The 19,653-nt window shown below is 42.1% G+C and overlaps 1 protein-coding gene across 1 annotated transcript in view; it reads left to right on the forward strand.

Annotated features, from left to right (window-relative positions):
- The window catches only part of dbh (dopamine beta-hydroxylase (dopamine beta-monooxygenase)), a 42,240-nt gene extending 30,209 nt beyond the window's left edge, over window positions 1–12,031 (forward strand). Inside the window, exons 8-12 of the mRNA XM_074690662.1 lie at window positions 4,779–4,817; window positions 8,109–8,168; window positions 8,418–8,545; window positions 8,881–9,040; window positions 11,700–12,031. Coding sequence (XP_074546763.1) covers window positions 4,779–4,817; window positions 8,109–8,168; window positions 8,418–8,545; window positions 8,881–9,040; window positions 11,700–11,813 — 501 coding nt within the window. The 3' untranslated portion in view covers window positions 11,814–12,031. The remainder of the gene's footprint in view (window positions 1–4,778; window positions 4,818–8,108; window positions 8,169–8,417; window positions 8,546–8,880; window positions 9,041–11,699) is intronic.
- The last annotated feature ends 7,622 nt before the right edge of the window (window positions 12,032–19,653 follow it).

Consider the following 19,653-nt stretch of genomic DNA (forward strand, 5'->3'; position numbering starts at 1 on the left):
AAAAGAAGTTCCGTTCAAATAGCCCGGTGGCTCTAAATTACTGCGCTGGATCACACAGTAGTTAGCAACCATAGCAACCAGATAAATATCCAACATGTTTGAAAATTATCGGGGTGGCTCCGACAAGTCTGTGAGACGATCCTGGGGCTTAAGATTCATCTGTCAACTGCTCACACTAGAAGATAATCTTGGCTGAACATCGGGGCCGATTTTAGTCCTCGACCAGATTTCTTCCCCAGTTGTCGGGAGGACCGAATCTGGGTTGAATTGGGCCGAGAATCCTCTGGTGTGAGCAGGGCTTAATACAACAACTGCGGCCGACCGAGCAGCAGGTTCTGTGGCCAGAGGCCGTTACCCTAGCCACGTGTCACAACGAGCGACATTAAATAGTCCGTATCAGCCACTTCTTATTTCAAAGGAATGATTGTGTGTTAATAATTAGTTAAATATGTATTTCTTTCATAAGTGACGATGGTATAAGCGGGATAATGCCCTCTGAGGTGTCCATTATCAGAAATTAATGGACTTGACCAAAAAAAACCATTGTTAACTGCTTGAATTCAAAACACAGATCTGACTTTGCTTATTTAATGAAAAAGTTGGTTTGGGGCTAATTAGCCTTTAGCTTGGGCTGTATCACTCCATAGTACAGTGGTTAAACTGTTTGTGCTAATGTTGACTCCAACCCACAGTCAGCAGTTATTCTGCAGTGGTCTGTTCAAACTTGAGAGTCTATCAATAAAATGAAGCGTGAGGTTACGTTAGCTCTGATTGGTAGATAACTGGCAGGACATAACTAGGATTCACTAATGTTATACATTACAGACATGTCTTAGAGCACCAGGCTGCCAGCTGAGCTAAATATAGACAGCTACTTCACTCCAAACATACTGACAGTGTTTACTTGTCGTCATGTTAGCCTACAGAAATGCCAGGCTAACATAGCCAGCTGCTACAAAGTTTGTGTGATGCCACGTTTAAAACTGTGGAGCTACATAACTGTGCTGATACCTTACCTCAGCGCGTCGTATCAAGTATCAAGTAAAAAGTTGACTTGAACAAAGAAAATTTGTTTTGTTCCGATCTCCATTTAATTCCACAAACAACACACACCTCGCTAAAAGTAATTTACGACAGTGTGCGGAGACTCCCGGCCACAAGGTGGTGAGGGAGAGCAATTAAATTGGATCCTCCTTACAGCATTTTTAAATTCCTCTCTGGGTACACACTGGATTTGTCCTCTAAAAAATTCTGTCCACCTTCTATCTGTCTACTTGTTGATCTCTTCTGTCTACTCACTGCTACTTCACAAACCTGGGAGCTGTTTACTGTCCATCAAAATGATGATATTAAGTTAAAAAATGAATTTTTTGGTGGTTAACTCTTCCATGTTGGTTGACAAACCATTATACTCTGCAGTGCTCCTGCACTCAAGTTGTGCACATCTTCTGTTGTTGATCAAAAATAATCCCTTTACACAGCCTGGATCAAATCAATAATGACTCCAGCTTTTATCCAAGCAGTTCTCATTATTAGAAAAAGTTATTGCCCTTCTTTGGTACAGCTGTCACTTTTCGCTGAGTCCAGAGTGACAACACAAAAACTGTTGCCAGACATCAGACAACATCTGCTCATTGTTTTTTACCCACAGTTTCCTCAGGCAGGTACACACACACACACACACACACACACACACACACACACACACACACACACACACACACACACACACACACACACACACACACACTTAAGCAGAACAAAAGACATCTGCCAGACGTCCTGATAACACCTCCAGCTGCTGTTGATGTCAGAATAATCTTAACGTACCTGTTTGAGGCTGTTGTTTTGAACCCTGCAGCCTCATTAAGCAAAATGAAAACTTTATCAAACAAGCCTGGGCCAGACTTACGAAGCACTTCACAACCTCAGTGAACAACAGCAGAGAAACATGTCAACAATAAGAGGCTTCAACTTCCTGGGCTTGTTATAAATTTGTCTAATGATGCTTGAAATTAAAGCGTAAGGATGAGATACAGTGAAAACATCTGCACAGGTAAGAGGAGTCTGCTTAAACCTTTGATAACTCTTTCAGTCAGCACTCTTCTGTATAGAATAAAATAAAGCAAACACTTAAACAACTCATCCTAGAGCTCAATTAGTGAAATATTCCAGTTGAAAATCTTTATTCCTTATCAAGTGAAATGCTTTGAGAGCAAAATAACATTAGATTGATCAAAGGAGATTAAAATAAAGTGGAACAATCAGATCACAGGCTGATCCAAAGTCTGTGGAAACTCCCTAAGATGATCCAAAATGAGGCTCTGCAGTGTGTGTGTGTGTGTGTGTGTGTGTGTGTGTGTGGCCTCCACATGACTCTATGGCCATGCTCCTGAAGACAAGATGGATGTTCTTCTCTGGGATCTCCTCCTGGACCTGAATCAGGGCATCAATGAACTCCTGAACAGTCTTTGATGCAACGTGGTGTTGGTGGATGAAATGAGACCGGTTTCCAAGAGGTGCTCCATTGGATTCATGTCTGGAAATGGATAGGCCAGTCCATATCAATGGCTTTGTTGTGGGGAAGCACTCAAGCTACATAAGGCTTCACCATAGACTGTAAAAAAAATGGATGTCATCTTGCTTGGCTTAAAGTGAGGTCACCACAAAAACTGCTCCCCCTGGTGACTGGCCGCAGTATAGGTAAAAAAAAATCCAGCTTTCCAGTCATTCCAGATGTACTGTGTTCAAACTCTAAAAAATTAATACACCTTGTAGAAACATTTCTCACGTCCTCTTTTTTTCTGTAAAGTTCATTTTAAGTAGTTATTGAAGTTAAAATCAAGGCCTACATAATCTTTAACGACGATTGACAGCAGCCATTCTTGTGTATTTTTTGAGCGGATTGTAATATATGTCGGGAGGTAGAGCCAAGAAGTGATCAGACTCCCTGAAAAAGATTTATTTTTTTTTATTCATTATTATTTTTGACACTGGGCTCCAACCAGATTCTCTCTAAGTCCCTCTAGCCTCTACAGTGCAGACTCTGGCTGCTGAACTGCTACCAATGGCGGCGCCTGTGACGGGGGCTTCAAAGCCGTACAATGGTAAATGGCAGAGCCACGCTAACCACTCTTTGAACAGGCTTTGCATGGCACATTGTCATGCATCAGAAGGAACCCAGGGCCCACTGCACCAGCAGATGGTCTGAGGATCTCATCCTGGCCCAGTCAAACTACCTCTGTGCAGCTCTCCAATGAAATGCCTCCCCAAACCATCACTGACCCACTGAGGATGTTGCAAGCAGCAGAATGTTCTCCATGGCGTCTCCAGACTATGACACATGTGTGAACCTGTTCTCATCCGTGAAGAGCACAGGGCACCAATGGTAAATCTGCCATGGGCCTGCACGGTGTTTGGCTTTGAACACAGGTCCCCCATGAGGACGCCTGGCACTCAGACCACCCTCATGGAGTCTGTTTCATGTACACTGGCGGTCTGCTGGACAGGGGCGTAGCTACAATTAAGCAAACACAGGCAGTTGCCAGGGGCCCCAAGATTCCCAGGGGCCCCCAAAGCATCTCTTAAAAACTGATTTATGAAGTTCTCTTCAATTGAAAGCATTTCTTTTTTTCTAAATCTTACTTCACATGCTTCAAAACACATCAAAAGGCTTCATCTTTAATGATTGTTTTGGGTACTCCCCCTCCCTTCTTATTCAATGGGCTATTCCATGTTACAACACATCTGAAAATTTGATTCAGGAAGAAAGTGGGAAAAAAACACTGTTTCCCCGTTTTTTCTTATTTTCAACCATGTTGGAAATAAAAGCAATTTTGCTCTGAGATCTGAGATAAACATATCAGACTTTTAGGATTTTAAGGACTTTATCTCGCCCAGGAAACAGGATCATTTTCTCTAAATCAAACTTTTTGAGTTGGTGATAAACATTATTGTACAAAATCTCTTTTTTGGAAACATAACTCACTGGACAGGGGGTCAAATAAAAATACATTAACTTTAAAATAATAGTACCAAAAAGTATGGTAACTGTAAATATCACCTCTTTCAGTAGATTTTCAGTTTTATGTTGTGCTTGATATTTACATATTTTTTCTTTACTAAATTATTATTTTTTCAATATTTACCTGTTGTAATGTTTGTCACTTCATACTTTCTTGCTTGTTACTGTTACTCTGTAAATTCCCCACTGTGGGACAAATAAGCTGTCAATTGATCATAAAAGATTTCAAATCCAGGACAAAGTGGACTAAATTATGGATTCACTTTTTTCAAAATCAAACTAAAGTACAGAACTTGAGGAAATGCATTTAGTTGTGTTAAGTTACCATGTACAAGATTAGCACTGTCTCATGCCTTGATTCTGGGAAAGAGACAGTGGATCCAGAGAAGGCCAGTCTAGCTCTGAGGAAGATGAGTTACAAGGACATGGAGGGCCCCATTGACTGGGTTTGCCTTGGGCCCCCAAATGGCTAAATACACCCCTGCTACTGGAGGTGGTTTTCTAGGGCTCTGGTGGTGCAAGAAGCAGATAGCTGTCCTGCTGTTGGGTTGTTGTCCATCTCCTGGTGTACTGGCCTGTCTCCTGGTATTTCCTGGTTGAGAGGTTGACAGGTTGATATCCCAGAAGTGTGAATGACTTGGAGTTACACTGTGATTATCATATGTCCCCCTTTTTATGAGCAGTGCATTTAAAGGTTTACTGTTGGAGCCTCTCTTTAAAATCTGCTTCTGTCTTTTTCTGCTTTTCTTTACAGACAATTCGGGTCCTACACAAAATGACCAACGTCTTACCTGTAAGTACTGTGCTGATCCCTGCACCTGCATCTAAATCAACCAAAGACTGTCGCTGTGTCTCACTCTGCAGATTTTACTCCCTGACAAGAAGGGACTTTCATTATTCTGCATGCTCAGCGGTCTCCGTCTGAATGGAAGTGCCCCAGATGTTCCTTTTCCCTCTTTTGCATTTAAAGTATTAAATTAGAGCACCTGACTGCTGTGTAAGGTGCTCCTGTGGGGGGAAACAGGGACAGGCTGTTAAATCAGCGCTGTGATGGGAAGTTCTCCAAAGACAGGCGAGTCAAAAGCAGAATGTGAGCTCTTCAAAGCTTGTATCTAAAAAAATATTGTCTCTTTTTAATGACTAGTTTGGGGTAGGTGAGCTGTGCTGGGCCTTGTTCACAAACTGTCCTTTAGTAGAGACGTCTTCCTCATACCCCATGATGCATTTTCAAAAAGATACCAACAAACCAGACACCAATGTTTTTCCTGTCTAAGATGTGTTCATGAAGAACATCTAAGAATACTGTGGATCAAACTGACTCACAATTGAGTGCTGACAGTGTAAAATGATGTTTTCCTTAAAGAGGGGGTATTGTATTTTTTAGGCTTCACATTCTGTCCCCCTGGTAGTAGCACAAGATGATTCACAGCTTAGAAGAAAAAAAATACTCTTTGTTTTTTCACACAGGTGTTATTATTTCAGCCTCTGACTGAAACACCCATTTTAGCTTCTGTCTCTTTAATGCCATGTTCTACACAAACCCCCTTCATTCTGATTGGCCTGTTGAGGGCAGAGCTATGGGCAGACCTTGGTGATTGAGGCCTATCCCTGAACAGGTTATGAGCCAGTTAGGAGATACTTATAAGTTGACTTTATCGTTTCAGAAAGCCTTGTGAAGATCTAGCAAAGATCTCGTGAAGATCTCGTTCTATATTTAGAACAATCCATTCTGAGCAGTTTACAGACAGATTCAGGAATTCCTACAACAAATACACATTTAGTGGTTTAGAAATCTGCACATATTTAGTATGGAAACCAGGCATTGTTACTGTATGTCCATGTTTTAAATAGAAAAAATGATATAGGGAAGTATAATGGCTGAAATACACAGGTATGTCTCCACCAGGTCTGTCACAGCACTGGCATTTTTGCTGGATGCCAAAGCTATGACACGACAATTCAGCTGAAGAAGATTGAGTGGGACAGGAAGTAATGCACAGAAAGTACCTGAAAACATCCAGTAACTTTCAGAATAAAACAAACCGTTTTAAAACCAGACAGTATTTAGCTTAACTACAGAAACAAACAGACCAGGAGTCAACAGGTTTGAGGTTTTACAGTCCAACATGAATGAAGAGAGACTTATCAATGGAGTGGGAAGAGCAGGAACTCCTCATTCTGTGACTCCAGCTGCCTGTCAGTCATACAGCTTGTTGGACTGAACACGCAGCCAGTGTGAGTTTACAATTGCAGTCAACACACAGCAGAACAGTCGTACTGCAGACGTATCTGGTGTATTTGAGATGCAAATTCCCTTTTAAAGCTTCTGTGAGGAGATTTTTAGCTGGCGATGAAACTAGTCGAAATGATTCCTTCTAATACTTCTTCGGAAGCTACAAAAGCTAAAAGTTCATTGAAATTTCACTGCATACATTTTTTTAATCAAGCTTTTCTACTTGTGTACTAGCAAACATTATAGACATTGAAAACAAAAGAAATCCTAAACTGGATAGCAGTATGGAAAATGAATGAATGGATGAATGAATGAAAGCAAAAGAAAACTCAAACAGAAAGATATTCAAATTAAAATAAATAGAAATTAAAGAAGATAAAATAAAGTGAAATAGTTTACACACATGATCAATTACAGGTCAACCTTATTAACAAGAGAAAAAAAAACTGTGCAGCTTTCTATAGGACTTTAACTGCCACAACATGCCTCCTGCCTCCTGCACTGGTAGGGGTGAGACCATGTTAGCCATTCAAACCCCAAAAATCCTCACAACAGTTTTATAGTTCTTATTTGATATACTGACACTGCTATATAATGTGAAAAAAATCAACCTGTTAATGTTTGACGTCCTGAAGCGCAACCTGCAGTCCAGGGCTAAACTGTTCTGAAGGGTTTTACAGTCTCATGCCCTTATATGGTCATTGGAGGAGTGTCTGTCATGAACTTTAAGTCAGAAGGTGGACACAAATGCAGGACACCCAAAATCAGACTTCAAAGGCAAAAGGTTTGAGTCCAAACAAGGTCGGTACACAGAAGCCACGGTTACATGAGGAATTTTCCGTCTTTCCGAATGGAATCTGTCTGAATGACTTTTCTGAAAAAAATAGTATACATGAAAAGGAATATTCCAATCTCTGGTCTACATGCGGCGCTGAAATAAAACAGAATAGTCAATGGGGCATGCGCAGAAAAACGTAAACATCACGAGATTTATCAAAGCTGGGAGACGATAGTTTGTTTATCACGGTGTTGCAATACTCCGTATTGCGAGTTTTTCGTCCGTTCAATCTTGAAATTATGTTCATTTCTTTCAAAGTTTGGATCAAAAACAAACTTTCCGCAGCAGTCCAGTGCTGACGGCTCGCCGCCATTTTTAAAGTTGAGGAATGTCTCTAGTTGTGTCTTACGTCATATCTGAGTATGTGCTGAAAGAACGTACCCCGACAACTTTCTGTTTGATTGGATACATGATACCTCAATCGGTTTGGGGAAAGGAATATTCCACCCCTGTGAAACCGATTAAATGTCCATTCGGATTGGCACTTTTCTTTCAGAATGAGGTGTATACAAAGGTTAAATTCTTTCCATTTGAGCAAATAAACCGAATGCAAGTGGAATATTTGGGTCCATGTACACATGGCTAGTGAGGTAATCCAAACAGGCAGAGGTACAGACAGACGAGAGGCAAAAAAACAAGGTTCAAACAGGCAGGCAGGATTCAGTACACGACAAGACAATAACTATGGCTGGAACAAAGACTGAGAAGTGCGACAAACTGGCAACAAGACAGTGAGAGACATGAGATTAATTACAAGAGGCAATCAGGGTAATAGGAAACAGGTGGGGAGGAACAATCAAGGAGCAGGTGTGACCAGACGGGGCAGGGCAGACAGGAGCATATCAAAAACAGAGACAGGGGTTAGTGATTTCAAAATAAAAGCATGACATAATGTGCAGACAAGAAAGAAACTATACAGACATGATAGTGTCAGCTTTAGGGGAAAAAAAGATGTAGATGAATGAGGCCCACTTTTCCAGTGTTAAACCAGAAATGTGTGTTTGCTTCTGCAGGGTGACGTCCTCATTACAAAGTGTACGTATAACACAGAAGACAGGAGCAAGCCAACCGTGGTGAGCAGCAAACACCACAGTTTCTACCACTGTTTTTATTTTCCAGGAGTTCACCCTGAGCACTGACAACAACAGCTGAATACATCCTTGAGTGTTGCCTTTTTTTAATCTCCTCCCCTCTCTCCATCTTTCTCCTTCAAACTCATCCTTCCTCCTAATCCTCCCATCTCTCCCTCCTCTAATACCTACATCTGCTCTTTGTACTGTCTATCCATTGCCTCCTCCACCCAAATCTCTTCTTTTCCTCAGGGAGGTTTTGGTATAATGGAGGAGATGTGTGTTAACTACATTCACTACTACCCTCGCACCAAGCTGGAGCTGTGTAAGAGCCACGTGGACCCGGAGTACCTTCAGAAATACTTTAACTTCATTAACAGGTTGCACACGTGCCGTCAATCCTTCAAATCATTTGCATGTTCTGCTTGTCCTTCATTCCCTTTCTTTCTTTTTGATTCTCTCTCTTCATCTCCAGTGTGACCCAGCACTTTTTGGATTTCAGCATTCATCCTTTTCTCCCAGCATCCTTCACTCTGGGAGCCACAGTGATTACTTCTTTTAATCTTAAAATCCCACTTCTTTGTCCTTTAACTGATCTACCAACAGTTCTTTCTGCTTTCTTTTTCCAATCTCATCCCCCTTTCCCAATCTCACTCTGCCTCCTTCGTTTATCGACTTTCTGTCAACCTTTCCTCCTCTCCTCTCTCCTCTCCAGGTTTCATGGAAATGACCGGTGTGTGTGCGGAGAGGTTGGTGTGACTGAGCAGTATTCTCAGCTGCACTGGGACGCCTTCGCCGGAGAGGTGCTGGACTCTCTTTACAACACAGCGCCCATCTCCATGCACTGCAACCAGTCCACTGCACGCCTCTTTCCTGTAAGTCCTCCTGCGTCACATGCATGCCTATACTCGCCTGCCAAGCCACAAGTTCAAACCGCTTACAGGCAGATAACAGTTGGACAGCAGACAGTCAGACCAGCTGAATGGAAAGCTTCATATCGTGTTAGGGTTAGACAGACACAGACGCTTTTTGGATCAGAGCTTGTAAATCAAGTGATGCAGGGACCTTGTTACTCTTTCAGTTGTGTCAGACCCACCAACATGAAAAAGATTTGATGTTTGGATTGAGACATCAAGAGCACCACCAGGGGCAGAACAAGATTATGAAATATGCCGAACTAGATTTGGAAATCTGCGTATATTTCAAACATCAGGAGGAGGCCAACGAAAAGAGACGCACCGCTTGAAGTTTTTGCACATGTAAAGATGCCGCTGAGGGTCTTCATTTCATCTGCTACATAAACTTGAATCACAATGTGTGGGCTTTTACTCAAGCTGGTTCCATAAATTCCACCTGTCGTTTCATCTCTTGAGGGCAGGTCAAAGACATTCAAGATCATTTTGGAGACATCATCACAAAAACTAAAAATACAAACAAAGAGGCCCACAGTGAGGTTTTTACAGTGTTTGGTCCTTGTAGTATTCAGAAAAATGGTTCTCAATCATTCCTGCTCATGGTCAGCAGCGTTGCTCTAAACAGATGCAGGTTATTTATTAATTACAACCATAGACTTTATATAGAGTGGACAGCGTGGCTCCACTATTTACCATTGTACAGTTTTGAAGCCATGATACCCCGTCACAGGTGCCGCTGTTGTGCAGCCAGAGTCTTAGCAGTTGAGGCTATGAGGGAATCTTAGTGGAGCCAGGTGATAAAAATCAGATATACTTTTTTTCTTTTGAGAGTCTAATCTCTTCTTTGCCCTCCCTCCTGACATATCTCACTATCCCTGGAAAATATACACAAGGACAGCAGCTGTCAATCATTGTTAAACGTGATGTAAAAACTTGTTTTTAACCTCTAATAACCAGTGCTGGGAGAAAAAATGGGATAAAACTAGCACTGTTACTAATACTTTTACTTTTTCTAGTAATGGGTAATCTAATTAATTACTACTTCAAATGTTACAATGCCATTACCGCCTGTGAAGTGAGGCGTGTTACTGTGTATCCGACCTGACTCATTCAGCCAGAGAGACAGAAGAGCTGTAAATAAAATGTGGGAAAAGCGTCAGACACACAAGTAATGATGAGAACAATCATGTTGACACGTCTTTAACAAAGAGCTGATACTAAAGTCAACTTTTCAGCAACAAATATCACACAGCTACCTGTGTGTGTCTGTGTAACCTGCAGTCAGAGAGGATCTCCTGCAGCGTCTTTGGATCAAACCAACTCCAGGGAGAGGGGTGGATGCTTTTCCAGGTTTGAATGTAAGGCACAAGTAGCTGACTTGATTTGACTTGAAGAAATATAATCAGGACCAGACTTAGAAATAAGAGTTAATGTGGAGAAATGAGCTGTCTGTGGGGTTCAAACTGGTGTACCTAAAACTGAATTATTTTGCAAAATTGAAGGTTTTTCAAAAAAGTATCACAAGAATTACATTTATGAAGGAGTATTTCATTTACTAATTTATTTACTTTTTTTGTACAGCAACGAGTAACAATAACTAGTTACTTTTTCAAAGTAATTTGCAAAACACTGCTAATAATTGATAAAAACAAAATTTTGACAAAAAAGAGGAGTTGAATATGAGGCAGCCCAATAATATCATCAAATCACCATTTTTTAAAGTTTAATCACAGCCCATCTGGAATGACTGGACAGATGGAATTTTTTTACCTACAGTGCAACCAGCCACCAGGGGGAGCAGTTTTTGTGGTGACCTTACTTCGAGCCGAGCAAGATGAGCTTCATTTTTTTTTTTTTTTTTTTTTTACAGTCTATGATTACAACTACGTTTTATGAGAATCCCACTCTATCAGTGTATGAAGAATCAGCCAATCAGCTGCCAAAGTTAATTTCATTAGGAAGTTGTACTCAAAATAATCTAACCATAAAATGAATTAGATATAGATCTAGACTGTTCTGGGGCTGCTTTGCTTCTTCCAGCACTGGAAACCTGCAATGTGTCGAGTACAAGATGGATTAACCCAAATATCAGGAAACTCTTCGGGGAAATGTTAGGACATCTGTGAGGAAGCTGAAACTTGGGCTTTGTTGGAGATGTCTTGATATCAAAAACCTGCATGTGCGCGGTGGAAACTAACCAGTGTGCTTTGTTTGTGCTTTCACAGTGTCCAGTCATTCACTGACATGAGAGCAGTATTGGTACCAGCTAGAGTTCATTCATTTCCAGTGCATGCAGAAATTATTGTCAATATTTTAAGGCTGAACAAAACTGACAGTTTAACTGGCACAACACTGATCTGATATGAATCATTTCACACAAAAACACTCCAGCTGGGGAAGTGGACCTTGTTAAAAAGAAGTAAACTACCACTTCACAGTCTCAAATCTGACCCATTAAAATACATCCAAGTCCATTTAAAAAAACTCCCTCTCGTGCAAGTTCCACATTTCTTTCAGAGATAAATTTGTTAAGACTTAATATGACCTGCCCTTTACATTTTAGGGACACAGCACAGTTCTTTGTTTAGCTGACCCCAGCTTTTAATGTCTCTCTCTCCAGGGGGAGTGGGAGAAACAGCACGTGCCAGTGGTCACATCCATCCTTGAAAAGCCTCGCTACCCCTGTGAGGGAGGCGCACCTCCCACTGGACGACCCCGTACACCCACAGCCTGAGGGGGCAGCTTCTCCAGGCAGGGGCACCTTACCGTGATGTAATGAATGAGTTCCTGTTTGTAACTCTAACACAGTCTGTGATCATGTATCCTCACCTGCTGTCTGTGTTGTCGTCAGTGTAAGTTTCATGATAACCCTCATATGTCAACTTTCAAAGCTGTATTTCTTACAATAAGAACTGGTACAAATAATCATGGGCAAGTGCAAACAATGAACATAGAGCAAAGTGTGGTGTAAAATATTGGTTAATATTTATTTCCATTAAAGTAAATTCATGTGATTTTGCATTTGTTTTCTTTTTTCCATGTTTTTATTATTATTCATATATCTACTGAATGTTCAATAGTCCTAGTCCTGTTTTGTGTCTGATAAAATGAAGTCTAACTCAATTTGTGACATCATAAGTTATATTAATTATTATTAATTATAATAATACCCGCCCTCTCAATTCATATCTCTTCTCTCTAATGATTAGGAACCTCTAGAATGAGGAGGTCACACATCTACATGTAGCTTGATGTTGTTTATAGTATTTCTGTTTAAATTATGTGACCTGCATTAATCTAAATGAATCTACTGTCACGTTTGTTTAACTTATAAGGTAAATAAACTAGGGCTGTCACTTGAACGCATTAATTAGAATAATTAATTCCAACGCAAATTCATGCGTAATAAAAATTAAAGTGATTAACTCATTGGCTGCCAGCCATACTCAGAGCATCTTGAACAATCTCTCAAGATCCAAATAATATTGTTTTCTTAGACTATATAAACACCAAAACTACCTAAGAAGAGTGGACTCTCTCCTTGATGTCTCTCGTCCTATTTTTGATCCAAAAACAGACAAATGTACTCATTTTGATTGCGTTCTCTGTAGACTGGACACACGCAGTCAAAGACGCACACTGGCCCCGACAGCTGCCTCCCTCCTGCTCTTGTACTGGTCCTGCTGATTGCCAAGCAGCTACAGGTGAGCCCAATCACCTCGAGCTGCAGTGGAGGCCAGGGCTGCAGCTGTAGAGGTAAAGAGCAGGGCCCTGTTCTACGAAGCAAGTTCAGCCTAGCGAGATAGCCTTGGAGGTCTCGCGACACGGTTTTACGACGCTGGTTATCAACCTCATAAGTGGATCCAGCTAGGCAATGAGCGCGTGCACGTATAAGGCGGAGCCCGCTGCATCTGACCAATCACGAACATGGAGCAGTCTGGAGCGTCAGAGCAGGCCGGAGAGAGAAGGACTGCATACTTCACACAGGAGGAGCAGAAGGTGATCATGATGAAGTATGACGAGGTGAAACATGTAATTAACGTTAAAAGCAGCACCGTCGCCGCTGCTAAAGCACGGAAGGAGTGCTGGCAGAAAATTGCTGACAGTCTTAAAGCGTAAGTGTAGTGCAAAAAAATCTTTTGTGCCATTATCATCCTGAAATAGCACTGTTCACCATGCACTTTTACTGTAACATGCACCATATCTAATTTATTTCTTAGATGAATTGATTCATTTGTTCATTCCTATCGTGTTTACATTTTTGTGTGATATGTAGCCCACATGAGCCCTACATGAATTCCTGTCACAATTTTAATATAGGCAATAAAATATTGTCATGGAACAGAAGTGTTGGCACTGAAGATCTTATTACAGCAATGAGAGTTCTTCATTCCCTTTAACTACCTGTAGAAAGTGTCATGTACTACCAACCCCTCCCTGGAAAACCAGTACCTTCCATAAAGGTGGTCATCCGAAAAAGAGAGTGGGTCGGGCTCAGATGTCCAAGAGATCCTCTAAGAAAGGACAAGCCATTTTTTCGTGAGGGCTCATTGGTCAGTGGGCGGGGTTTTTATATTCCGCGAGTTCAATCTGGAACCTAACCTGCCCTGGAGCAGGTTAGCCGTTCAGCGTATGTTGCCATGGAGACTCGCCTCGCTGAGGAGTGATCCCGTGTCGTAGAACAGGGAATCTGGAACCTATCCTCAAAGCTATCTCGCTAGGCAGCAATCCTGCTTCGTAGAACAGGGCCCCGGGCCCAGGAGGGGGAAAACACACACACACAACACAACACAACAAAGCCAATACGGCTGGGGCTGTAACATGTGGCAAAACAGCTGATGTGAAAATGGATAAGATTTGAGTCTTTACACTAAAGTCTGACACACATTACAGGATACTTCAAACCTTAACACATTTAGAGACCACACACTTGATAACAGAAGACAGATCGTAAAAATCTCTGTCTTATGATCTTAAAGTGTTCGGTGTGCACTCTGCACTTAAGGCAGGTACACACTACAAGATAATGGGGCTGGTTTTTGTCCTGATCTCCTCCTCACGATCAAAGCCAATAATACTTAATACTAGAGACTAAAAATCCTGTAGTGTGTTGGGTGCTCTGAGAGGAGCCGAGCAGGTACAGCGTGTTATGTCAGGTGTACCAGAGCAAAGCCAATCAAGATGATAGCTAACTGAGCTGACTGCCTGAAGAGGAAGACAGAAATCTATCTGTAATACTTAATACGACTTGACTCACCTCTAACTCACATTGTTGTTCATACAGTACATTTCCCCATTGTCTCCACGACTTTTTCCATAACTGTTTTTTGTGTGGTTTTTTTTCGAGGCTGAAAACAACCATCAATGCTTTTTCACGTTTGTCAGTCATGTTTGTTTACACTGAAGTCACGTTTTACAACACAAGATTTGGAATATTGAGCGTGAAGAAGCTGATACTCTGCTGAAGAGTATATGTCACCTTTGACCCTTGACAGTCATCAAATGATTTTGGCACCAACCACACTGGAATAAAAATATTACTTCCATACATGGTTGTAAAATTCTCTGTTTATTGCTTTATAATGTTTTGTCCTTGTGTGGTTAGTGTTGAGTAATAATTGTAATGCAATTGTAGGTAGTTTTAAGACTTTTCATGACACAATTGTATCAGTTTTACGCAATAGACTTTTTTTTTTCTTATTTTTCCGCTTTGAACAGGCCAGTAGGTATAGGATGAGCTAAAAGGACGCGGCTCTCAGAGCCGACTCCCAAATTTTTTCCTTTTGATGCTCAGCTCCTTCTCAGTAGCTCAGCTCTGCTCATGACAGAACTTTGTTTTGACTGACAGCATGGCAGCCCTGCAAGTGAGGATACAGGATCATACCATTATGTGATAGCAGAGAGGGGGACACTCAGTCAGGTGAAGTGTCTTGTCCCCACTCAGTGAGCAGGACAGCTGACATCTTTGATTCATTTGCTTTTCCTGCAGAATAATTTTTGTTAAAATATCAAAGTTAGGATGCCTGCTTTTGAGGAAATTGTGAGACACTTCTTCCTCTAAACATGTGCCTTTTTTGTTAAAAAAAAATAGTTATGATAATAATTAATGATTGACTTATTCTACTTCCATTATCAGATGATGTTAAGTGTTAATCTACAAAAAATACCAGCAATATGCCTTTTAAAGACTCTTCTTCTGGAGCTCTGCATCGAAACATTTGTGCTGTCTTCTTAAAAAAATCAACCTAACCTGCCTTTTATCAGGCTTTTCATCACATAAAGTGGAGAAGAGAAACAGTTGTGTTAATTCTACGTTACAGAAGCATTTGTGAGCGTGTATTATCACTATTTAACATTCCCCATATAAATCCTGTTATTAACCTGAGCCACAACAAAGAACAGCTATTCCAATGATTAATGGCCTCCTGGGCAGGATCAATGAATCACTCTGTATCGGTAAACACTCTGTGCTCAACAGCCAGCAACACACTCAGAGAGGGCAAGCCCCACCTGTACATACAAATGCCTCCTTCCACATCTGCGATTTATGGAGGCTGCTCCACACGTTAACACAGTGTGTGTGTGTGTGTGTGTGTGTGTGTGTGTGTGTGTGTGTGTGTGTGTGTGTGTGTGTGATGAACTGGTTGTATGGTTTGGCCTGAACTGTGCACATGTAAATGGATGTAAGCACAGATTTGTCATATGTCATGACAACTTTGCATCTATAAAACCTTCTGCACTTACGGATCGTGCACTGCAATTTTCAAATGAAAAATTTAACTCCCTTAGTTTTAAATTTAACACTGCTCTGGTGTTTATATGGGAACCTCAGAAAAAGTGTTAAATTAACACTTTTCAAAGTGTTAAAAGTTTAACTCTATGACAGTGCCACCCAGTCAACCCTCACAGTGTAATGGTGTTAAATGGACACTAAAGCCACATTTCCACCAAGCAGTCCAGGTCGGTGCAGTATGGTTTGGCATGGTTTGGCACAGTTAAGCCTGATCCCGTTTGTGTTTCCACAGCGGGAAAGCTAGATGCCGAAAGCCGCAGCTGATCAACAATAGTGTGACGCCGTAGCAGCACAACACAGTGTACCCAGCTAATAAATCCAACGGAGAAGAAAACGCAACACAGTAAACAAAGGGCACGGATGGAAAACATGCAGCATTTCATCCTCTCTGTGATTGGCATGTAGCTCTCTGATACAAAGTGCAATCAAGCTTTGTTTCAGAGAAGTCTGTGAAGTCTGGAGAAATACAGCTGCTATCGCGGCGTAAGTGACAATTCTTTTGACCAATCAACAGTCTGCAGTGTTGTTGCTCCACCTTCCAAGAGTGGATCGGTTCAGTCAGGCACCCATATGAAAGGGTCCCAAAAAGTGGGACGGCTCGTCTCAGTTTTTTGGGGATCTGTCCCGGGATGAGTCAGTGGAAATGCCGCAAAAAGCGTGCCGTACCAAGATGAACCGAACCAGTCTTGGTGGAAACGCGGCTTTTGTTAGTGTACATTGTTCTTCCATCAGTAACACAGGAGTAAAGAAATTGTTCAGTTAACACTTGTTGGTGTCCTTCAGTTTAGCTGAAATTTAGCTATAGAGTTAATTAGAGTAAAAGTGTGCAACATCTGAGTGTTTATACACTCCGAAACAGACTGAAGAAATACTGAGAACATAATTTTTCTCTTAAAAAAATTCCATTGGATGAAATGTCAAGGGAAAGATCCTGTCATCAAAATACTTCTGAAACACAAGGTAGCCCATAGATGCTGATCCCTCCTCACAGCCTCACAGCAAGAAGGTCACTTGCTTGATGCCCAGCTTGGCCAGTGGGCCTTCCTGTGTGGAGTTTGCATATTCTCCCTGTGCATGCGTGGGTTCTCTCCGGATACTCCAGCTTCCTCCCAAAAACATGCTCATCAGGTTAATTTAACACTCTAAATTATTAAATTATTAAATTTAAAAAAATAAATTGCAGGGGTGAGTATGTGCGTGAATGGTTGTCTGTCTCTGTGTCAGCCCTTTGATTGTCTGGAGACCAGTCCACGGTGTACCCCGCCTCTTGCCCAATGACAGCTGGGATAGGCTCCAGCCACCCACAACCCTGATCAGGATAAGAGTTTAAGAAAATGAATGAATGAACCGCTGTAATCTTCCCAAATATTTATATCTTTACACATATGGTATGTGCAGTTGAATTGATTAATTTAGATTTTGCATATTCATATTTCTTTCAGTTTTGTGGATAAACTGTTTTGACTAATGGGAGCAAACAGATATATGCCATTTATTTCAATTTAAAGCTTGTTCAATAACAATATACTGTTATTGTAACAATACTGCCAGCTCAGGTGAGCTACATTATCACATGCAGGTTATGTGTGAAGTGGTAAAGTGCTGTCCCAATCTGAGTTATACCATGTTGAGCCCTTGTAGAATTATGCACTCCAACACTTTCCAGGTAATCTTAATTAAGTCACTCATACTAGATGTATAGGGCTCAGGGTTTAGAGGGGACATTAAGATTCAGCCACTGTCCTGCGTGGTCATCAATGCAGGGTCATCTGCATTCTAAGTATTCCATGGCCTCAGGTAAAGTTGTACGCTTTTCCCCCGCTACCTCTCCTGCCAGCATTTCTCAGGGGAGAGAGGCTGCTGGGTGCTCAGGTACTCTTGGTGGCACTAGATTGGCCTCAGAGGCCATGGATGAAAGGAGTCCACGAGATGCTGGAAGGCTGTCCTTGGCGTCTTCCAGTTTGAAAGGGACACGTTGTCCCAGATGCAGGGCAAAATATGGCACCCACAGCCCCAGATGATGAGACTTCATGAATGGCCCTTGAGAGGCAACGTCTCCTCTCTCTTAGCCTTCAGGGACAGGTGGTGGATACCTTATTGTCCTTACAAGCACCTTTGACTCAGCTTCTGTACAGCAGTAAGTGGAGGGTGTTTAGAGACTGGTGTAATAACAGCGGTGAGGACCCCTCCACCTGTCCCACCTGTCACCTTTCGGTTATTTTATAATTTCTCCAGCACCTCTGTGCCCTTGGGTCGAGCAGAATCAACTATCAGGGGTTACTTTGCAGCAGTCACAACAGTCCAGGTCAAGTGTGATGGCTGGTCCCCAGGGGCACATCCTCTTACTGTTCAATTTTTGAGAGGGGTGAGGAAGGGTCACCCTTCTAAGAAGATTCTGCCGCCCACCTGGGACCTACAGGTAGTCCGCAGAGCTCTTTGTCAGCCTCCTTTTGAGCTGCTGCCCAGTTTTGACCTTCGTCTTCTTTGTTGTAAGACTGCTTTTCTTTTGCCAATTGTATCGGCCAACTGAGTGAGTGAGCTGGGCACTCTCTGAGTGGATAATGCATGTCTTCGGTCTAGGGATGACAACAAGTCTGCCCACCTTTTTCCAAATCCAGCTTTTCAAGATTTCTAAGGTTCTAGCCAGGACATTTACTGCCAGGCCTCTGGTGCCTGAGGCCTTCAACCCTCCTCCACACTGTTCAGTAGAGGAAAGCAGGTTGCACAGTCTCTGCCCAGTAAGGGCCCTCAGGTGTTATGTAGACCACACAGCACCCCATCATACCTCTGGCAGGCTCTTAGTTTTGTATTGGACTGTTGAACTGATTATCTTATCTTATAAGCATGCTGGGGTGGATCCCCCTTCAAGGATTGTGGTACACCCTACTAGAGGGATTGCTACTTCGTGGGCATTATTCCCTGGTGTGCCCCTAGAGGATGTGTGCAATGCTGCTGGTTGGGCATCATCACTTACTTTTGCCAGGTTTTATCATCTGAACCTGGCCTCACCTGCTTTGCCCTGTGCTATCCTTGAAGTGGCAGCAGATTGAGTGCTCTTCCTGTCATTCTGTTTCATGCGAGAGGGCGCTGTGATGCAGCTCTAAAGAGGCTGTTTAGTTATGTTGTTTGGAAACTTGTGTTTGCACATCTCTTTCTCATGTAAAAAAAATGGATTAAACCCAACTACTTGTGTGTTGTTTGATTCGCCTGCATGGTCTTGCCCTGTGGTCGTGCCAGTTTGCTCTCCTCATGACTAATTTGGTACAGTGTTGTCACGAGGTTACAGGTTCACTGAAATTAAATCAACCGAATGTTTACATATGTAAACACGGTCTGAATGAAGTGAACCTGTAACCATCTTCGTCACTTGATGGTGGAAACTGGCCCTCCCCTGTTTCCCAGTCGATAGACAGCGGACAAGGTACGCATTGAGTGACGATGCACCTACAGGTGTGACCAATTTGGTATAACGCTCCTACCATGAGGGGAAATGGTCACTAGGTACAGGCTCACTTCATTCATAAAACTGTATCAACATATGTAAACATTCTTTTGTGCCCTCTGAACTCCTCAAGGGATCTTCTGTAAATTGGGTGCACAATATTAAGTGTGTTTTAACAGCAAAACAAGACAAGTGAGAGCTCTTAAGGCTCTCGTCTGCTTGAAGAACAAAACGAGGTAATGGGAGTTTACAAGCAGCAGCAGCAGTTGGCAGTTTGTCGGCACACAGCAAAGCGACGGGGGGTCGGGATCAGAAAACAAGGCTCTATCTGTGACTTTC

Source organism: Halichoeres trimaculatus, unplaced genomic scaffold (genome assembly GCF_033239565.1).
Source record: "Halichoeres trimaculatus isolate MK-OKI-2021-1 unplaced genomic scaffold, fHalTri1.1 fHalTri1_scaffold_16, whole genome shotgun sequence".
Classification (NCBI taxonomy): Eukaryota; Metazoa; Chordata; class Actinopteri; order Labriformes; family Labridae; genus Halichoeres; species Halichoeres trimaculatus.